We start from the raw sequence: 22,289 nt of genomic DNA on the forward strand, positions 1-22,289 counted from the left end.
ATGCCCAGCTAATTTTTGCATTTTTAGTAGAGATGGGGTTTCACCATGTTGGCCAGGCTGGTCTCAAACTCCTGACCTTAGGTGATCCTCCTGCCTCAGCCTCCCAAAATGCTGGGATTACAGGCATGAGCCACCACGCCCAGCTGGTAGGGGTCTTTTCAATCCCTCCCTTCCTAGCAGCCAGCCCAGGGTCTGACACAAAGCCACACTGGCCAGTAAACTTTGTTAAACTGAACAGCTGCACCAAGCAGGCTTCCTGGTTGTTGTCATAAGGGAAACAACCAGAATCATTCGAATTTCCCCCTGAAAATCTGTCTGGGTCAGCTCTGGCTAAACACCGGCTGGATGTGAACTTCCCTCACATGTAAGTGATCCAGGCACACTCAGGCCCTCTGGCCTTTCATGAGAATCAGACCAGAATAAATAGCAATAATAATAGCAACAGAAAAGAAATGTTTTTTTTTTAATGTATATGAATTCATCATTGAATCATGGCACTTTTTCTTGAAATGACTTACACCATCATCACTACCCACCTTGGCTTCTCTGAGTTTATCATATGTTAATTGTTCATTGATTCGGCTCATTGAGCCCCTCTGGGAAAGCAAGGCACTGCGTTTCCTTGTATTTATCCAAAATGTAACTCTTTTAAACCCTCTTGCCAGTTCTTGTACATTGTGGATCAGTGAACAAGTCTGTCTACCGGTTTCAAATCTCCATAATTTTACTGGCTTCTATCATGTCCTTGTTCAGCATTCCAGACAAAATCCAATCCTTATGGTCTCTACAATAAGGCAGCCACTCCCAAGCCCACCGTTCCCACTCCCAAGCCCACCCCTTCCCAGGCCTCTTCTGAACCTGCCCACAGGCTCTGTCACTGACAGAGAGCCACCCAGCCCTGGGCCAGGCCTCACTCAGGACACTCCTGTGTTCCCATAGCTGCCTCTGCCCCATCAGGTATAACCCTTTGATCTCTACCTGTTTCTCTGGCAACAATAAAGGCTATATCCACCCATACCAGCAGGGTGGAATCACCCCTGTAATCACAGCGTCTTCGGAGGCTGAGGCGGGCGGATCACTTGAGCTCAGGAGTTTGAGACCAGCCTGGCCAACATGGTGAAACCCCGTCTCCACTAAAAACACAAAAATTATCGGGGGGTTTTGGCATGTGCCTGTAATCCCAGTTACTCAGAAGGCTGAGGCAGGAGAATCACTTGAATCTGGGAGGTGGAGGCTGCAGTGAGCTGAGATCTCCAAAAAAAAAAAAAAAAAAAGACTATATCCTATCCACCCATTCCCAAGAAAAGTCTCTCCATCTCTCCATGCCCTGCCCCTGAGCAAGAAGTCAGCCTCTTCCACCACATACACAGCCCCCTCCCCTTGTCAAAGGAAGAGGTACTCACCACCTCATCAGCTATGAAGTCTATGAATCCTGGGAGAATCAGGAAGTCGCTGTGAAGACAGAGAAGTGAGTGTTATTAGTGGGGAGGGGTGCCCCAAAGGGGCAGAGCCTGCCATGCCAGAGGAGGCAGCAGGGGGGTACAGAAAAGCCTAGAGGAGCAGAGGCTACAGCCCCCCATCCCTACTGCCCCATCAGGGCAGTTCCCACCTCGTGTACCTCACTAGAGTCTGGCAAACTCCAGCCCCCAGAGCTAGAGCCAAAGACAGCAAAAGGTCTGCTGGGGTACCATCAAGGTAATAGGCCCAAAATATCCATTGCCTTTAAGTCTCAGAGTTTGTCAAGCGACACAGAAGTTCCCATATCGCCACACACAGCAGACACAGTGCCTGCCTTTGAAAACTTCCCAATCTTGATGGGGAGAGAAAATAAGTAAACACTGGGAACAAACCTGAGAACAATTTTGTGGCGCTCAACACAGTATGAACATGACCCAGCACAGGACAGGCCGCATGCCCCGGTGCCTGGGCTGCTGAGTCACACAGGGCTCAGAACAGCATGGAGGGACCCCAGGGGGCTGAGTGCAGGGCATGTTCTGACAGAGCAGAACAGAAATGGCCAGGACGGGAAAGGGGAGGAAAGAGGCCTTAGAGGTGGGACCAGGACACTGGGGCCCCAGCCAAAGCATGGCAGCTACCAACACTAGGGTGGGCCACAGTCACAGCAAACTCCGCAAGGGAAGTGCAGGCCTGCATGGGTACATCTAGGTGCAGGGTCACAGCTCAGGGGCCCCAACCTGCTAAAATCACAGCAGGCCTTGAGAGACACACCCAAAAGCAAATATCCCACACTTCAGGAACACTATGAACTGAGCTAAGCAAAGCAGCAGGCATCCCTAGCGCAGGAAGGAAAAGCCACAGGGTGGAGGGAGGTGGGTCATTAATCTGCCCTAAGGCCTAGAGAAACTCCTAGGCGTTCCCCTAGGGTGTTCTCCTAGAAGACTTCAATGACAACTGTATCAAAGCTGGGCTCTCAATCTCATCACCAAAGACCACCAAAAAAACAAAGAATTTCGGCTGCTCCCAGCCTTTGGCAGCCCTTCTTCTGTATAGCAAAGAGGCCACAGAAGAAATGCTGGATTCTGGGCCTCATAGCATTTTCTAGGTATTCTATACACCCGTCGCCTACGGGCAGGCAGGAGGAGACACTCCTCAGGAGTGACTGGGTATCCTGGTGTTTAGGGAAACTGCTGGCCAAGCAGGAGTCCTTATAAGCCAGGGCAGGGCTGGCAGGAGACAAGGCAGGGATGCTTTTGACTGGCCAGCATCCCCACTCTGCCCCTTCTGATGCTCCTTCCTGGCAGGGGCACAGTCCTGCAGCCAGGAGGCAGAGCTAGTGCCAGGCCTGCAGCACGCAGGGCAACTGGCCTAGGGACCACGGAAAAGGCAAATGAAGCCAGAGGCAGACGGGTGGGTCTGTGTCCTCCTCCAAAACCCCATGTAGGGTGGGCTTAGGGGTGGCAGTCACAGAATAATTCGCGCCTTGGGAGGGGCACCAATACCAACCTGTGGGCAGGGAGGGACACAACTGGGAAAATGCGCTGGACTAGACAGTTGGAAAAGAAGCCACCCCAACCACCCGGCTGGGCCTCTCCTGGGGCCATGCGGAAGCGGCTGCTTAAGCTTGGCTCCAGGGACCCTCTGCCCTCGTGGTGAGGCTGGGAGGGGGCGTCCTGGACCAGCGGCTGGGAAAAGTCTCCCCATAACGCCCACATCTCCAGTTCCCACACGCCCGAGGGCCCCTCCATGCCGCTGAGAGGAGGAAGGGGACAGGCCGAACCCGGATCTGGCCAGAAACGGGTCAGGGCTCTGAGGGCCGCGGTGTCGCCGTGCCACGTCCGTCTGCTCCGGCGCGGGCCTTCCTTCCCGTGCCCAGCCCCCAGCGCCCAAGCAGGCACTCGCACCGGGCCGGGAACGCCGGGGGAGCCGCGCACGTGCAGGGCCGGCCCGGGGGTCGCGGCGCGTGGATGCGCGCACCTAGGGGTACGAGATCCGGCGCTTACTTGTAGGTGAGGCCGTCGGCGCTGGCGAAGAGCTGCTGCGCGGTGAGCCCATCCTCGGGCACGTAGCCGGTGCCGCCGCTGATCAGGTAGTCCGCCATGCTGCCGCGAGACCCCGCGACCCGACATAAACACCCGCGCGGCCGCCCGCCGCTGCCGCCGCTGCTGCTGCTACTGCTGATGCCGCGCCGCGGCCACGCTGCTGCCGCGGGCCGGGCGGGCCGGGGGCGGGGGCGGGGGCTGCGGCAGCGGCGGGGCGGGCCAGGGCGCCGCCCTCTCCTCCCGCCCCTCCCGCCCTTCTCGCCCCTCCCGCGGAAACCGCCGCCTCCGCCCGCGCCGCACAAAGGGCTCAGCCGCGCCGCGCGCACGCCCCCAGCTGCCTGCAGCGGCGCTGCGACCCCGCAAGCCCGGACCGGGTAGGAGGTGTGGGGCCTGCGGGGGAGAGTACCGGGTCAGGCCGGGACACGCCCCCTCCGCCGCTCTACATCCAGCCTCCCAGGACCCCCAGCAGAGGCCCCACACCCCCACACCCCCCCCACACCCCCCACCCCCGAGTTCTCCCCCAGCCGGGGCCACCCACCTTGCCCTTCTCCCCAGGGCACCTCTAACACGGTTCTGCCGTTCCCCAATCCCCAATACTCTTCCGCGGACCCTGATCAAGACCCGGAGCCCTGAGAAACCTGTCTGGGCTCTCAGCTACCCAGCACTAAGGACTTTGAGGTTGGATCGCTATGCCCCATCCCGACATCCTAGGGAGCCGGCATTCTTCATAATGACACTCCTTGACCTTTGGGTGGCCTTGGGGCCCTCCGCAGTTTACAAAGCATTTTTCATAAATGAGCACATTAACTCCACAATCTATTAATTGACAAGTATTGGGTACCCATTCCCTTGACAGAGGCAAAATCTATAGTTCGGAAAGGAAGGGAGGGGTACTGCTTCTGATTCATGGCCCAGTGCTTCGGCTCACCGCCCTATCTCCGGCTGAGAAAATGGTGTTGGTACCAGGGCTTTTAATCTCAGAGAGCGGTTTGTTATTTGGGAGGGTCCTGCGGTGGGAAGATGGGGGAGGATCATAAGCCTGGCTTAGACAAGTGTGCATACAAATAAGAACAGGGGCTAGGGAACTTCTGAAAAATCCCCAAAGCAGAAGTTGGTGGCCCTGGGTGCCCAGCCAGATCCAGATTTCTACATGGGGGCAGTGACTGGGTACAGATAGATTCACATGGGGAAAGGTGGGGTGGTAGGAGGTAGATCCCCTTCCCTCTTATGGGACCAGAACTGCCAGTGCTCTTCCCAGACCAAGAGTGGGTCCCCCCACCCAGACTCCACAGCCTCCTCCCTGTGTCCTTCTGTGGCTCCCACAGCTCACTTGGGGAGAAGAGAATAAGGTGGTGTGGGACACAGTCCCCTCCCTGGCTTGGTGGCTGGCTGTGGCCCTGGGAGGCTGGGTTTATTTACTTCTCAGCAGTGTGATGGCAGCTAGGCCCAGGGGAGGCTTGGCCTCCAAGCCACGAGGTTCCCTGGGATGCCCAGCCTCCCCCATTGATGCCCCCGGGACCCTGCCAGGAAAACACAGACTGTTCCATCTGTGTGCAGAGGGGAGGCTGGGGCCGGATTGCCAGCGATGGGTGGGAAGCACCTCTGAACCTTCAGCATTCATGGGCTCATGCAGGGAGCCCGGGCCACATGGGGGACCAGGGGAGCGTCCTGAGGAGCACTAGCACTAGGACCTTTCACTGGCCACGTGGAGCAGAGCAGTGAGACCAGCCACAGAAAGTGCCTGACCATTCAGAGCTGCTCTGGGGTACCTTTCTGGCCACAGAAGAACAGAGCTATCATGCCAACTGCAGGCACAGAGCAGAGATTGGCACACAGCAGAGACCAGCCCAGTGGTCTCTCTGGGTTACTGGGTCACTAAAGGACCTGCTCTGGGTCACTGTCCCCTACAGTATGAGTTAGGAATGGCTAGAGTACTATTCAGGATTCAACCAGAGCCGGGGCCCAGGAGAGCAGCTGGATTTTACCATCTCAGGTGACCTGACTGTGACATCTGCCCCAGCCTTCTTAGGCTGCCTGGCTGAGGCATGGGGAGGGTCACCTTCCCAGTGATTACAGACTTCATGGCCCCACTCCCCTCTCCTGCTCCCCTACGCACCTCCCGCTTTGACCTGTGTTGGGCTCCTCATCACTCTAAGCTGCTGGGCTCAGCCCTGGGTTAGGCTGTGCTTTTCCAGAGACTCCGCTAATCCACCCTCAACCCCCGCTCTCATACACCCTCTTCCTGATCTTCCCCAGCTGCTTCCTCCATGGGGAGGAGACACCGAGGCAACCAGTTGGCCTCCGAAGCCGAGGAAGGGCTGTTGTCCCCTGAGACCCCCACCTAGCAGCTGTGGGGATAGGAAGGCAGGTCCAAGCCCCTTCCTCAGGGTAGCAGGGCAACAGTGCCCAGCTGGGTACTGAGGTCCAGGCAGGGAACCCCGAGGGCTCTATCAGGCCTGGGGCTATTTGAAGGAACAAGATTTCAAAACACTCTTGAGGGGAAGATGGGGGAAGGGCAGAAAAGGTAGTAACATTAGCACTGTTGAGCTGGGACGGGGGCATAGCCTGTCCAAGTTCAAGCCAGAGAGCAATAACACTGGATTCAAACCCAGGACTGCTCACGGAATCCTGTCCTCTTCCCACAGCTCCAGGTTGGCGAAGGCAGGTGGAGGTCTGGCCAGCAGGTTTTGAATCTCACTACACCACCTGGCTGGGGCTCAGGTTTACACAGGCTCCCTGAGCCCAAGTGGGGGGTGCGGGTGGGGGTAGGGATGGCCCCTTGATGCAGAAGTGCAGTCTGGAGAAAGGATGCACTCACATGGCTCCGAAGCCTGAGCTCTGAAACATTATGTTTGCAACCCCTACTCTAACCAAGCACTGCCTCTGTCAAGCCCCAACCGGCTCATTCAGCCCCTGTGGCCCCTCCCTATCGCCCTGCGGCCTGAACCCCAGGAGCTGGATTTCTAGGACAGGAGAAAGGCTGGGAGTTGCCTAAGCCTGAGTCAATTCTAGAGAGGCAGCCTGCCAGGACAGGGGGGCCTAACTCAGCAGCCCCACTGCCGAGGAGCCCCTTAAGCCGTTAAAAGTTCTTACATAAGCGGCCAACCCCTGGGCAGAGCTGCCGGGCTAATTCCCCCAGACCACCCCCATCCAACCCAGCTGCCAGGTCACCTCCCCAAGCTGCTGAACACCAGCAGATGGGCAGAGAAAGAAGTCCAAATCCTCTGGACCGGAAGGACAGTGGGATTGCATTTCAAGCTGCGATACAATCCAGAGATTAGCTGCTGTCTCCTTTTCAGCCAGTCCCCCTGGGGCCCAGCTCACTACCCTACTCTTCCTCCAGTGTCCCTCATTCCCCTACAGACCCCAGCATGGGGGCCTGCGTCTTCGGAGAGACCTTGAGGTGAGCTGCACTGGCAGCCTCATCAGATCTCAGTGCATGGTGAGGAGGGGAGAGTGTCCTCACCTAGCCCTGCGAAGGCGATCCATCTGGACACCAACACCTGCCAGTAAGACCACTGAAGATAGTTCTAGGAGGAAACAGCTAAGGAGGGGTAAGCCAAGTCGGACAGGACTCCAGCAAGCACTGTTTGAACCCCAGGAGTTGGAGCCACCTGAACGGGGTGTCGTCGGGTGTGTAGCGAGGTCCAATCTAGGGCTAAGATTTTAGGGAAGGTTTTTACGACCTGTTCCCTCTCCTCCGCTCCCCCGTGCAACGAAGCACCTAACCCTTCGCACAGTGCCCGTCTGCATCCCCCAACCAAAGCCGGGAGCGTGGCGTTTCGGGAAGTTAGAGGCTGAGGCGGTAATAGGGGAAGGGTTTGTGGGGCCTGCCCCTCCCCCGCAGCGTCGCCGGGTTCCCGGAGCCGCCGCGCCCTCCTCGGCCGCCCGCCCCGGATGCGCCCCGCGCGCTCTGCCCTGGGCGTCACCTCTCGGGCTCGTAGCCGGCCTGCAGCAGTCGGGCGCTGTACCGCTGCGCCGCCGTCTCGTGTCCCGGGTGTTGCCGGGCTCCGGGCTCCGGAACAGCGGCGGCTCCGCCTCCCTGCAGCGGTGGTGGAGTGAGTGGCCCCTCCATGCGGAGGCCGCAGCTCAGGGCGGGCGGGAGCCTCTCCGCCTGGAGGCTCCCGGGGCCCCGGCTGGGCAGTGAGCGCAGCCCGGTCGAGTCCCGAGGAGGGGCGGGGCCGCCGGGGCGGGGCCTCGTGCCGGGGGCGGGGCAGGGGAATCCGGGAGTCGACTGGGCTCCGCCCTGGGCTCCCCGCTCTCCCCGGCGCTGCTACGCAGATGCCTACACTCGGTTCGTCTCTCCCATCCCAGATTCAGCGAGGGTACATCGGGGGATGAGGGGGAGAGGTGTCCCTACACGGGTGGGACTGGAAAGGACCCCGTCCCCTTCCCTGCCGTCCGGACCTTCCAGTGTCTCCTGGCCCCTTCCGTGGAAAACCAGAAGAGGAAAGGAGCTGGGCTCCAGAGGCAGGGCTTCTCCTTGCGTCTCAGGTCCGCTCCTCTCTTGCACACCGACGATGCCAGCTCCCCTGGAGCGCCTCATACCCGCAGACCGCAGACCTCCCGCGCTGGGGCGAGAGAGTCGTGCTCAGCCGACTCCACGTTAGAGAGCGGGGAGAGGGATTTCCACAGCCTGTAATCTGCCAGGGAACGAACAGAACAGACAAGGCTGCGGGCTCCTTAAGGAACAGGACCTAGTCTTGCCTCGTTGTGGAGGTACTTTACCTTGTTATGTTACCCCGTAACAAGGGAGTGGGGCAGAGCAGTGTACTCAAACTTGTTTGTCCACTTACTAGAAGGCGCACTTTTTCCTACTGTTATCATTGTGAACAGTGAACACCTAGCAAAGATGGCAAAGAAATGTAAGAGTCCTTGCCCTCAGGCAATTTATTTCAGGAGACAAAGTAGATGAAAATAAACAGCTGATAATTCTCATGCCATATACAGATGGTCCTCGACTTACAATGGTCGACTTAAGATTTTTCAACCTTACAGATGGATTTACCCTGAGGTAGCCCCATCTTTAAGTCGAGAAGCATCTGGAGATTTTATTTTATTTTATTTTATTTTATTTTATTTTATTTTATTTTATTTATTTTTTATTTTATTTGAGACGGAGTCTCGCTCTGTCGCCCAGGCTGGAGTGCAGTGGCGCGATCTCGGCTCACTGCAAGCTCCGCCTCCCGGGTTCACGCCATTCTCCTGGCGCAGCCTCCAGAGTAGCTGGGACTACAGGTGCCCGCCACCACGCCCAGCTAATTTTTTGTATTTTTAGTACAGACGGGGTTTCACCGTGTTAGCCAGGATGGTCTCGATCTTCTGACCTTGTGATCCGCCCGCCTCGGCCTCCCAAAATGCTGGGATTACAGGCGTGAGCCACCGCGCCCGGCGCATCTGGACTTTTGTCTGACAAGTCTGAGGGAACAAATGGTAAACACTGCGTGATTGAGGAGTGCTAAGATGTATTAGGGGTCAGACTTTCAACAACGATTTCACAAAGGAAGCTGAATTTATGCAACAGTAAGATCTTGGACTTTATCCTTCATCGTGCCTCTTCCTATGCACATACACACCCACTCCCCAGAATCAGGATTCTTTTTTTATTTAAGTTTTTTAAAATTTAGGTTGGGCGCAGTGGCTTATGCCTGTAATCTCAACACTTCGGGAGGCTGAGGCGGTCAGATCACCTGAGGTCAGGAGTTCCAGACCAGCCTGGCCAACATGGCGAAACTCCATGTCTACTAAAAAATACAAAATTAGGCTGGGCACGGTGGCTCACACCTGTAATCCCAGCACTTTGGGAGGCTGAGGCTGACGGATCACGAGGTCAAGAGACTGAGACCATCCTGGCCAACATGGTGAAACCTTGCCTCTACTAAAAACACAAAAATTAGCTGGGCATGGTGGTGTGCGCCTGTAGTCCCAGCGACTTGGGAGGCTGAGGCAGGAGAATCGCTTGAACCCGGGGGGCGGAGATTGCAGTGAGCCGAGATCGCACACTGCACTCCAGCCTGGTGACAGAGTGAGACTCTGTCTCCAAAAAAAAAATAGCCAGGTATGTTGGTGCACGCCTGTAGTCCCAGCTACTCAGGAGGCTGAGGCATGAGAATAGCTTGAACCCGGGAGGCCGAGGTTTGCACTGAAGCGAGATCGGGCCACTGCACTCCAGCCTGGATGACAGAGTGAGACTGTCTCAACAACAACAAAAAAGCTAAAATTAATTCATTGATTATATTCAGTGTCCTCTGGTACTTTGTATTCTGTCCCTTTTTTGGTGAGGGGCCCAATAGATTGTGGACTCACCATTTAAAAAATACTACCCTAAAGCCAAAGGTTTCTGTTTGGAAATAAGCAGATAAGGTACCCATATGTGTTTATAAAGACTCTGAAGGAGAAACTAGTCAAAACCAATCAATTACTCAACAAATGAAACTTAGAACTAGCTATAGCCTAAAATTTAAAGGACTGTCTGTAAACATGTTAAACTGCGGAGAAAACCCAAATCCAAATAAAGTTACCAGGACAGTAAGAATGACATGAAAGATAACTGTAACATAATTAAATGCGTTATAACACAGTGAACAATGTTGTCACATGAAGGCAATGTACTGAAAAAAAAAAGGGCCACAGAGCAAGACTGTCTCAAACAAATAAACAAAATTCATGGAAAAATGGAATTAAAAGATAAGAAGAAAAAATAAACTGTATTTTTCTTTTTTTTTTTTTTTGAGATGGAGTCTTGCTCTGTCACCCAGGCTGGAGTGCAGTGGCGCGATCTCTGCTCACTGCAAGCTCCACCTCCCAGGTTCACGCCATTCTCCTACCTCAACTTCCCAAGTAGCTGGGACTACAGGCGCCCGCCACCACGCCCGGCTAATTTTTTTTGTATTTTTAGTAGAGACGGGGTTTCACCGCGTTAGCCAGGACGGTCTGGATCTTCTGACCTCGTGATCCGCCTGCCTTGGCCTCCCAAAGTGCTAGGATTACAGGCGTGAGCCACTGCGCCTGGCCTGTATTTTTCAACATAAGTTCCATCAAATTCAAGACACATTTGTAAGCCATGATACCAGCCATTTAGTCCATCTCTAAAGAACTTAAAGTCTTTGGAATTTAAGCATGTCAATGCAGTCTTTTTTTTTTTTTTTTTTTTTTGAGACAGAGTCTCACTCTGCCACCCAGGCTGGAGTGCAATGGTGCGATTTTGGCTCACTGCAACCCCTGCCTCCCGGGTTCAAGAGATTTTCGTGCCTCAGCCTTCTGAGTAGCTGGGATTACAGGTGTGAGCCACCATGCCCAGCTAGTTTTGTACTTTCAGTAGAGACAGGGTGTTGCCATGTTGGCCAGGCTAGTCGAGAACTCCTGACCTCAGGCAATCCACCCGCCTCAGCCTCCCAAAGTGCTAGGATTAAAGGCGTGAGCCACTGCACCCAGCCACGATTTTTGTTGAGATTAGGAAAAAAACCAAGTCAGAAGGAGCCAAATTAGGACTGTAAGGTGGATGCCTAATGATTTCCCATTAACACTCTTGAAAAATTGCCCTTGTTTGATGAGAGGAGTGAGCAAGAGCACTGTGATGGAGAAGAGCCCTCTCTGTTGAAGCTTTCCCCGGGGCATTTTTCTGCTAAAGGTTTGCCTAACTTTCTCAAAACACTCTCACAATAAGCAGATGTTATCATTCTTTGGCCCTTCAGAAAGTCAGCAAGAAAAATGCCTTGTGCATCTCAATTAACTGTTGCCACAACCTTTGCTCTTGACCAGTCCAACTGGACCCACTTCCACCTCTTAGTAGCCATTGCTTTGATTGTGCTTTGTCTTCAGGATTGTAATGGGAAAGCTATGTTTCATCTCTTATTACAAGTCTTCAAAGAAATGCTTCAGCATCTTAATCGCATGTTTTTAAAATTTCCATTGAAAGCTCTGCTCTTATCTGTGGCTGCTTTGGGCACAGACCTCCCAAGCTAGGGCAAGATAGGTGGAAGATACTATCCATCTGCCTTTGCCTACTCAACAGACTTCAACTTAGATGGGAGAAAAATAGATTTTCCACATCCCTTACCTGCCATTGAGGAAGAGTTTTGGCACCCATTGAGTGGAAAGTTTGCCCAATTTTAATTTTTTTCAGTCAGAATTGTGTAAACTGAATCAATTGAGATGTCTATGATGTTGGCTATTGTTTTTGCTATTAATCATCAGCCTCTTCAGTTGTGGCACAAACAAGATTAATTTTTTCATTGCAAGTTGATGTAGATGGTCTGCTGCTTTGGGTTTCATCTTCAACATCTTAACCCTTCTTAAAACAAGTTATCCATTTGTAAACTGCTGATTTCGCTGGAGCATTGTCCCCATAAACTTTGTATAAAGCATCAGGAATTTCATCATTCTTCCACCTAAACTTCATCATATATTTAATGTTTGTTCTTGCTTCAATATTAGCAGAATTCCTTTGCTTTGATAGGAGCTCTTTTTTTTTTTTTTTTTTTTTTTGAGACAGAGTCTAGCTCTGTCACCCAGGCTGGAGTGCAGTGGTGCAATCTTGGCTCACTGCAAGCTCCGCCTCCCAGGTTCATGCCATCCTCCTGCCTCAGCCTCCTGAGTAGCTGGGACTACAGGCACCCGCCACACGCCCAGCTAATTTTTTGTATATTTAGTAGAGACGGGGTTTTACCGTGTTAGCCAGGATGGTCTCGATCTCTTGACCTCGTGAGCTGCCCACCTCGGCCTCCCAAAGTGCTGGGATTACAGGCGTGAGCCACCGTGCCGGGCCGATAGGAGCTCTTTTCAATCTGATGTCTTATCCTTTGCAGTGCCTCAAACTAGATCCTGTTCAGACATGTTATAAAAAGTTAGTATGAATGTATTTTGTTGCAAAAAAATTGAAGTCCAGGCATAATTTTTTTCATAATATACATTTTCCATGAACTTTTTGAAGACCCGTCATATATCAAAGCAGACTAGGGCTAGATTCTGCAATTAGGTGGGCCTTGGTCCAAATCTGGGCTTACTATATAATTACCCAAGTCATGAACTCTCTCTGAGCCACAGTTTCCTCATCTTTCAAATGGAGCTAATACTGTCTATAAGGTTGTTTTATAATTAACAAGATAACACATGTAAAGTTCTTGGTACATAGTAGGCTCTTAATAAACACAAGTAATGATTATTGTAAACTAAGTAAGCTGTAGCTAACTTCTATACTTTTGACCCCCAGCTAAATACAATACATAATTTCTATTATATAGCCATTCAACAAATGTTTATTGGGCACCTCTCATGTGCCAACTAGATGCTGGGAGTATAATGGTGAGCAAGATGTTCATTGTTTTTACTGTCACAGGCCTTAAAGTCCAGGAGGCTGGGAGACGAGCAGGCAACTAGAAGACAATGTGAGAAGTGCTCTAGCAGAGAAGGACACCCCTCCACACAGCCCAGACACCCAGGCAACACACAGACAGGGCCAGATGTTCTGAGAAAGAAATGCTTTGGAGCCACTTTAAAAGCTCCTGGAGGTAGGCAGAATATAACACATAAATGAACACACATACATAATGAGAGTACTCGAGTAGTGGCTGAGACCTGGCACGCAATACAGAGCAGCTCTGCCTTATCTCCAGAGCTGGTTGGCTACAAATGAGATTTGCTAGCAAACTATTCATTAAAGCAATCATATTGTGATGGAATAACCTGAGGGCCTCAGCATTTCATATGAAGGGATTTTACCTACAGTAATGGCTAAGCCAGTAGTTCTCTGTGGGACATTTGGCAATGTCTAGAGGCATTGTTTATTGTTATGACTAAGGGGAGAAAGGGTGTATTCATGGCATCTAGTGGGTAGAGGCCAGGGATGCTGCTAAATATCCTACAATGGCTTTTCACAATAAATAATTATTTGGCCCCAAATATCAATAGTGCTGAGATTGAGAGGTTCTGGTCTAGAGGAACTACTAGACAAAAACTAGAACTAGACCAGTGCAGTGGCTCATGCCTGTAATCCCAGTTCTTTGGGAGGCCAAGACAAGCGAATCACATGAGGTCAGGAGTTTGAAACCAGCCTAGCCAACATGGTTAAACCTGATCTCTACTAAAAATACAAAAATTAGCCAGGCATGGTGGCACACACCTGTAATCCTAGCTACTCAGGAGGCTAAGGTGGAGGATTGCTTGAACATGGAAAGTGGAGGCAGCAGTGAGCTAAGACTGCACCACTGCACTCCAGCCTGGGTGACAGAGCGAGACTCTGTCTGAAAAAACAAAACAAAAAACAAAAAACAAAAAATTGGAACTAGAGCAAACTATTTAATCTTCTAAAGGCATGAGGACAATAGACTGTTTCAATCTTTTGTACATGAAAGAGCTATGTATCCTCACTGGGCCTCAGTTTCCTAATCTGAGAAATGAGATTCTTGGATTAAATAATGTAGAAAGTTCTTTCCAGCTGGAAAAAATATATGAGTCAAATATACTTATAGGATTAGAATGCAGGCCGGGCATGGTGGCTCACGCCTGTAATCCCAGCACCGTGGGAGGCCAAGGTGGGAGTATCACTTCAGCTCAGGAGTTCAAGACCAGCCTGGGCAACATAGCAAAACCCCATCTCTACAAAAAATACAAAAATTAGCTGGGCATGGTGGCACACCCTGTGGTCACAGCTACTCAGGAGCCTGAGCGGGAGGATCACTTGAGCCTGGGAGGTTGAGGCTGCAGTGAGCTGAGACTGCACCACTGTACTCCAGCCTGGGCGACAGAGTGAGACCCTGTCTCAAACAAACAAACAAAAAATCAATTAACATGGGCTACAAGATTGAGGGGGTGATAGTCAGGTCAGTCCAAGTGCTAGTCTGTCTGCACTCCCTCACCTTCCAGACTTCCTGGAGTCAAGAGCTGAGTCCTTTCATCAAAAATGCTCCTGTATGGAGCTCCCACTATGGACAAGGCACTGTGCTAGGTGTTAGAGGAGTGCAAAGAATGAGGGGGATGGAAAAAGCAAGGATAGCTATGAGACCAACACTAATGGTAGAAAGAAGACCAATGTCAATTGAGTATGTATGTGTCAGACACAAGGAGAGGCACTTGGCATACTTTCCTCATTAATCCTCACTGCATTTTATTATTTATGTCTATTTCTCAGGCAAGGAAACTGAAGCTCAGGAAGCTTAAGCAGGTTTTCCACAGTCAGACAACGATGATTGGTGGAGGCCAGGTAAGACCCCCGGACTGTTTGCTCCAACTCGTGAGTCTTTTCTAACAACTTCTACTGCCTAGGCAGTGCCAAAAGAGGGCACAAAGGGCTCTTACGGTCAAAAGGAGGGAGATAGCCCAACCTGGAGAGAAAACAAGAGAGATTTCCTGGGCAGGTAGACACGCTAATCATTCTTTTAAATACCTTCTTACTAACTCTCCTCTTCCAGCGTACAGAACCTAACACATCAGCAGATAATCTAAAATAAATCACAGCCCATTGCAGTGGCCTTCCAAGGATGGTTCCAATTATTTTGTGATTCAGAGTTCAATCTGAGTAAATAGCACTTGAAATAAGTGGGTTTTAGCTTGGAAATATTTTTGTTGTATATTACACTTATTGTAACGGAATTTCTGCAGTAGACATAGCAAAATTCCTTGCTAACAATTGTTCCCCACAATCTGATTGTGGGAAGACAGTGAACTAATGTTTTAGAAACAAATATGAATGTCTCCATCTCATATAGTATAACTTAGGCCTAAGGTAGCTGTGATAACTTCTACTTGCAATTTTTTGTTTTAATGGAATTTCACTCTTGCTGCCCAGGCTGGAGTGCAATGGCACAATCTTGGCTTACCGCAACCTCCACTTCCCAGGTTCAAGCGATTCTCCTGCCTCAGCCTCCTGAGTAGCTAGGATTACAGGCATATGCCACCACGCCTGGCTAATTTTGTATTTTTAGTAGAGACAGGGTTTCTCTATGTTGCTCAGGCTGGTCTCAAACTCCCTACCTCAGGTGATCCACCTGCCTCGACCTCCCAAAGTGCTGGGATTACAAGTGTGAGCCACTATGCCTGGCCTGTTTTTTTTGTTTGTTTGTTTGTTTTTTCCAGATAGGATCTCGCTCTTTCACCAAGGCTGGATGGAGTTCAGAGGTACGATCGCAGCTCACTGCAGCCTCAAACTCCTGGGCTCAACCAGTCACCCCTGCCTCAGCCTCCTGAGTTGCTAGGACTACAGGCGCACACCACCATGCCCAGCTAATTTTCTACTTGCACTTTTAATGCTTGAAAAGAGTATACTGATTTGTTTAACAGATAATTACGGAGCATATGACATGTATAGTGTGCTAGGCACATGAGGGCATACAAAGAAATCTGGCCAGGCAAATGAAACATTAAAAGCTAAATGACAGGCCAGGCATGGTGGCTCACACCTGTAATTTCAGCACTTTGGGAAGCCGAAGGGGGAAGATCACTTGAGGTTAGCAGTTCGAGACCAGCCTGGCCAACATAGTGAAACACTGTCTCCACTATAAATACAAAAAAAAAAAAAATTAGCTGGGCATTGTGGCGGGCACCTGTAGTCCCAGCTACTCAGGAGGCTGAGGCAGAAGAATCACTTGAACCCGGGAGGTGGAGGTTGCAGTGAGCCAAGATTGCACCATTGCGCTCCAGCCTGGGTGACAGAGCAAGACGCCATCTCAAAAACAAACAAAAAGCTAAATAGCTAAATAACAATATAAAGTAATGATTCTCAGCTGGGGGTCATTTTTCCCCCAGGATTTATTTGGCCGTGTCTGAAGACATTTTTGGTTGTCACAACTGGAGGGGTGCTGGCAGCATCTAATGGTGCTGCTGAACATCCTACAATGCACTGGGTGACACCCTACAACAAAGAATGATCTAGCTCAAAATGCCAATGGTGCTGAGGTTGAGAAATCCTGACATAAGAATTACATGCTCATTGAGTAGTGCCAACTCTTGAGTGTTATAGAAGTTGAAGGCAGAAACCCAACACTATCAACTGGAGTAGTCAGGAAAGGTTTTATAGAGAAGAAAGGATTGGACTGTGTTTGAAGAAGAGCTAGGATTTAGGAAGGGAGAGGGCCCAGAGAGAACAGTCCAAGGAGGGAATATGGGCAGAGTGCTGGAGGGGAGTGAGCTGGGAGGTTTCTGGGAGCAGTGAGCAGGCCGTCCTGGATGGAGCATTCTCTCCACTCCACAGCCTGAGGGGTGGGTCAGCAGGTGACATTATCTCCACATGACAGATGAGGAAACCAAGTCACAGAAAGCTTGAGAGAGGATCCTGTGATTGTCTCTGAGCTAGAGCTAGAGGCCAGTCCACCTGTTGCCCAGGCCCAGACCTTTCCCCAGTATAATCTACTTCACCTGAGCTTTGAGCCCACCCTGTGCTGATACCAGCCACCAGGAGCCAAATGAAACCGTCAGGGGCATTGCCCAGACAAAGGCTTTCTTCTACCCCAAATCCAGCAGTCCTACTCTGGAACCTCAGTGTCTGTTTATTTGAAAGGATATCCTGTAGAAACTCCAGCACACACACACACACACACTCAAGCAAAAAATACAGAGGCAGGTAGAAAATGGAATCATGTTCCGAAGAGCACAGACACACAGTATGGAATACCAGTTAAGAAGAGAATCTGCTGGTACAGAAGCCACGGAACAGCTTCTGGCCGGTGAGGCACAGTCACTGTGAATGGAGATGCCAGCAAGCGTGGGAGAGTGGGGGGAAGGAGGAGCAGGAGCAGATGGGTGTTCAGCATTGCCAGAGCAGGAGCAATGGGGAGAAACCTCACTGGGTGGAGTGAAGGGGTAACTGGGAACTTCCCACTCAGACACTCCGAGGAGACAGAAGAGCAAAGGCCCGTGCGCATCTGAGGAGGGAGCAGTCAAGGTCCCTAGGGAATTCTTATACAACCTCAGTTCCTGAGGGTCTGTTTTGACTGCCAGGGGTCCCTCTTCTCCATTCTACATTTAGGGACCCCAAGGTAAAGCAGCCTGGAGCATAGTCAGAAAAGGGTGGAAAGGAGAATGAAGGGCAGAATAAAAGAACAAGTAACTGGAGGTGTTTTAGGCCAGAAGGGGATGGGATTTGGGGAAAGAAAGAAGTGGATTGCCAGGGGCTGCCCTGACTCCTGTGCCAAACATTGAAGAGCTGGGTGAAGTCAGTGGAGAAGGTGCAGCTGCGAAGAGACATGCAGGAGGTGGAGCCCCAAACCTGGGCCTGTCTTCCCACACCTGCCAGCCACCCATGTCCAGGGGATGGGGGTTCATGGGAGCAAGCAGGGACCGAGGCACCAGTGCTATGACTCTTCTCCCTCACCCCTCCTCATCCCAGCAGCCCTGGCCTCTAGGGCTGAAATACAGTAGTCCCCACTTATCCTCAGTTTCACTTTCTGAGGTTCAGTTACCCACAGTCAACTGAGATTCAAAAATATTAAATGGGAAATTTCAGAAAAAAAGAAAAGTTGTGAGTTTTAAGTTGCAAGCCATTACCGGGCATGGTGGCTCACTCTGGTAATCCCAGCACTTTGGGAGGCTGAGGAAGGAGGACCATTTGAGTCCAGGAGTCCAACACCAGCCTGGGCAACATAGTGAGACATTATCTCTAAAAAGAAAATTTAATTTAATTTAAAAAAATTAAATTGTATGCCATTCTGAGTAGTGGGATGAAATCTCATGCCGTCCCACTGCACCTGCTGGAGAGGTGTAATCATCCCTTTGCTCAGCGTATCCACGCTACTGCTACCTGCTTTAGTCACTTAGAAGCCATCCCGGTTATCAGATGGAAATAACACAGTATATGTAGGGTTCAATACTATCTGAGGTTTCAGGCATCCACTGGAGGTCTTGCAATGTATGCTCTGAGGATAAGGGGGACCACTGTAATCCAAAAGCCTGGCTGTGTTTCATCCAGCTATGCATGCTTTTCAATCTCCAGTGAGGATGAAGTTGGGGTTATGAAGAGCTGGTGCAGTGGTGGAGATCTCCGATCCAGGAAACATCTAGGCCAAGGCTATGGCAGTTCCTCCCACCTGTGCCCACAGCTGCTTCTGCCCTGGATCCCCACCAAGACACCCTTTCCCTCACCCCCAGGGAAACAGGGGGCACCAAGAGTGTGTCTTTAAGGGTAGTGTGCTCACCCTCCCTCGCTTTCATTTTCAACCATTTCCTAGCCTGGCCTCATAAGAAAAATGTAAGCAATGTGCAGACTGCACATTTCTCTTGCCTGAGAGGCCCTGACATTATCAGAACCACAACAAACCCTGGCCTTCACCCCAACCCACTCCTGCCTCCAGCCCAGGGCTTGAAAGCAGAGGGACACAGGGTGCTGGTGCTAATGTGTGGGACCAAGGCAGGCCCCCATCCTGGTCCCTGCATTGCCTGGCCTGGAGGAGGTGCTGCTGTGGGTGATTTTCAGTCTGAAGGGTGCAAATGGGTCAGAAGTTGTTCTGGTCCCTGTTCAGGAGGGCAATTGGGCCCCAAGTTCAAAAAGAACCCCACCCTCCCTCCCTGTCGCCTAAGTCCCTGCCTCTTGGCAGGTCATAGGGTACAAGCAGGCTGCTGTGTTTTAGAACAGAGGGCAGGGGGCAGGGAGGTGGAACGGGGCTTCCTTCTCAAGGTGGGAGAGAGGGAGGAGAAGGGTAGGGTTCCAGCCACATGACAGGTAGTCACAGGCCCACCTCATTCCCCCAAGCTTCCCTCCATCCCCAGGCATAGCCTCCCGCTTGCCTGATCAGTCCAAGGGCACATCTGAAAGTGACACCTCCCCACCCTACTTCCAGGCCTTGAGACCTTGTTGGTTCCCACAGCTGTTCTATCTCCCTCCTGCCCAACCTACTCCCTCCCAGGAGCCAATACCTGGAGAGGAATTCCCTGTGCTCCTGTTTCCACCCCTCGGTCCTCAGGGTGGCTGTGGGTGTGAGTGGGTGCCCAGGGTTTCCTGCCTGGAGACCTGGGTCTCTTGGCTAATCCCCAGGCCCTCCTGCCCTAGGCCTCCAGCCCCATCTAATTAATTACCTGCGGCCAGGAGCTGTATCCACAGCACTGCCATTCCCCACCCCTCCCCCCACCCCCGCTCAGGTGCCTCTGCAGCTCAGCCCAGAGCCACCTGTGAAGCGGGGAGGGCAGGCAACACCTCTACCCCCTTGAAGGTACAGAGGTGGGCCTGATGACCCCAGGCCATGTGAGATCTCGTTGGGAGCACAGGAAGCACTCTTCACTGCTCCTTGTCACCCTTCCATTACAAGTCCCATGTGGTTTTTCACCCTATCCCACATCAGGGCTGTGGAACCCTTGACATAATCCTACCCTACCTTCCAGGCAGGCCTAAAAGTGTATATGTGGGGGGGGGGGTATGGTGTGTGGGGGTGTGTGTGTCTGTGTTTGTGGTGTGTGGGGTGTGTGTGTGTGTATGTGTGTGGTGTGGTATGTGTGGTGTGGTGTGTAGGGGTGTGTGTGTGTATGTGTGTGTGGGGTGTGTGTGTGTGTTATGTGGTGTGGTGTGTAGGGGTGTGTGTCTGTATGTGTGTGTAAGTGTGTGTTGGGGGTGTGTGTGTGTGAGAGAGAGAGAGAGGGAGAATGGATGCCCTAGGACTTCTTCTCCCTGCATACACTGAAAAAAGAGAAAAGGACTTCGTATCTGCAGTCTTTTTTGTTTTTGTTGTTTTGTTTTGTTTTGAGACAGAATCTCCCTCTGTTGCCCAGGCTGGCATGCAATGGCATGAACACAGCTCACTGCAGCCTCAACCTCCTGGGCTCAAGTGATCTTCCTACCTCAGTCTCCGAAGTAGCTGGGGCTACAGGGACACACCACCATTCCCAGCAATTTTAAAAACTTTTTTTTTTTGTAGAGACACAGTCTCACTATGTTGCCCAGGCTGGTCTTGAACTCCTGGGGTCAAGCAATCTGCCCACCTTGGCCTCCCAAAGTGCTGGGATTACAGGCGTGAGCCACTGCACCTGGCCTGTAGTCTTGACATGCTGTGAGATACTGTCCTGTTCAATTTCTAGCCAACAATATCAAAAAGAATTCTCCTCAGACTGAGAGCGGATTTAGGAAGAGGTTTAGAAAGCTTCTGTCACCACCGACCTGCAACAGAGCAAGTGTCTGTGGCCCCTAGCATCCTGAGCCAGCAGGGGAGGGTCTGGGGTGGGATATGTGTGACAAGCCCACTGCATGCATAGCTACTATGCCACTGTGTCCCTGAGTGCTGGCATGGGAGCCAGGCCTGGCACCTATCCTGGCATTGGCAGGCGGGAGGAAGGAGGCCTCGTGAGCAGATGGAGGCTTCTGCAGCAGCTCTCTCTCTGCAGGGCCCCTCTGCATGAGTGTGTCAGCTTCCCCTGCCCTGGCCCTGACCCTGTCACATCTCGGCCTCAGTTTCCTAGTGGTTTACAACCTTTCTTCTGAAGATTGTCATTGCAGTGGAATATATTAAATGCTAGGTGAGGTTAACCAATGAAGTAAGTTACTTAAAAGTGCTTTGAAACGTGTCAACAACTACACAAACACAAGTCATTATTCTATTTTTTTTTTTTTTTTTTTGAGACGCAGTTTCACCCTTGTCACCCAGGCTGGAGTGCAGTGGCGCAATATTGGCTCACTACAACCTCTGCCTCCCGGGTTCAAGTGATTCTCCTGCCTCAGCCTCCTGAGTAGCTGGGATTACAGGCACCCGCCACCACACCCGGCTAATTTTTGTATTTTTAGTAGAGATGGGGTTTCACCATGTTGGCCAGTCTGGTCTCGAACTCCTGACCTCAGGTGACCTACCCACCTCGGCCTCCCAAAGAGCTGGGATTACAGGCATGAGCCACGGAGCCCAGCCAATCCATTCTCTTTCTACCACACCTACTGCTCCTTAAATGATTCATTTACTCCACCTAAACTCAGAGCACAGTGCCAGGTGGCTAATAAATCCAATCTACCAGTTGGATAGCCTAGGTTATGCTGCAGTAAGAACAGCAAAAACCTAACTCACTGGCATAACATAACAAAAATTCATTTCTCATTTACTCTGCATGTCCATTGTGGGTCAGATGGGGCTACTCTAAAACCCAGGCTGATGGAGCAATCACTATCTGGAACCGTGCCATTAGCTGTGGCAGAGGGGAAGAGAGCTCTGAAGGTCTCACAAAGTCAATAAAATGCTCCAGGCCAGCAGTGATACCATCAATTCCACTTAATCCCATTGGCCACAACTACTGTAGTCCATGGCCACACCCAATCACAAGTGACCAGGGAATACAATCTCGGGGACCAGGGAATACAATCCTTTCAAGTGGCCAGAAGGCAGAGAGGAGGAAAAATTTGGTGAACAGCTTTAATGTGTACCATGTGTATTACTAATTACTGTTGATGATTTAGAAGATGCAGGGCAACACTAAGTGAAAAGGGTGCTTATAAAGGGTTGCATTATTATTATTATTATTTTGAGACACAGTTTCACTCTGTCACCCAGGCTGGAGTGCAGTGGCACGATCTCGACTCACTGCAACCTCCGCCTCCCAGGTTCAAGTGATTCTTCTGCCTCAGCCTCCTGAGTAGCTGGAACTACAGGTGCATGCCACCATGCCCAGCTAATTTTTGTATTTTTAGTAGAGATGGGGTTTCACCATATTGGCCAGGCTGGTCTTGATCTCCTAACCTCGTGATCCACCCACCTCAGCCTCCCAAAGTGCTGGGATTATAGGCGAGAGCCACCGTGCCCGACCATAAAGAGTTGCATTATTACAAAGATTAATCCCATCCAGGATCTTCAACAACCTCTTCACAGTTGCCACAGAAAGCCTTGGTTGGGTGCA

General features: G+C 51.4%; 1 protein-coding gene across 8 annotated transcripts in view; it reads right to left on the reverse strand.

The window, feature by feature from the left end:
• The window catches only part of IMPDH1 (inosine monophosphate dehydrogenase 1), a 63,824-nt gene that overhangs the window by 9,978 nt on the left and 31,557 nt on the right, over window positions 1–22,289 (reverse strand). For 2 of the 8 annotated variants that reach the window (XM_016958110.4, XM_016958109.4), the window contains exons 1-4: window positions 7,430–7,668; window positions 6,967–7,158; window positions 3,462–3,890; window positions 1,404–1,452 (exon numbers count right to left, since the gene is read on the reverse strand). In XM_016958110.4, the coding sequence (XP_016813599.2) occupies window positions 1,404–1,452; window positions 3,462–3,890; window positions 6,967–7,158; window positions 7,430–7,575 (816 nt within the window). In that variant the 5' untranslated portion in view covers window positions 7,576–7,668. Of the gene's footprint in view, window positions 1–1,403; window positions 1,453–3,461; window positions 3,891–6,966; window positions 7,159–7,429; window positions 7,686–7,907; window positions 8,344–22,289 lie in introns of those variants that run through there. The other 6 variants (XM_063815570.1, XM_063815569.1, XM_009454154.5 and 3 more) reach the window with 6 other exon arrangements.

This window comes from Pan troglodytes, chromosome 6, assembly GCF_028858775.2.
Source record: "Pan troglodytes isolate AG18354 chromosome 6, NHGRI_mPanTro3-v2.0_pri, whole genome shotgun sequence".
Lineage (NCBI taxonomy): Eukaryota > Metazoa > Chordata > Mammalia > Primates > Hominidae > Pan > Pan troglodytes.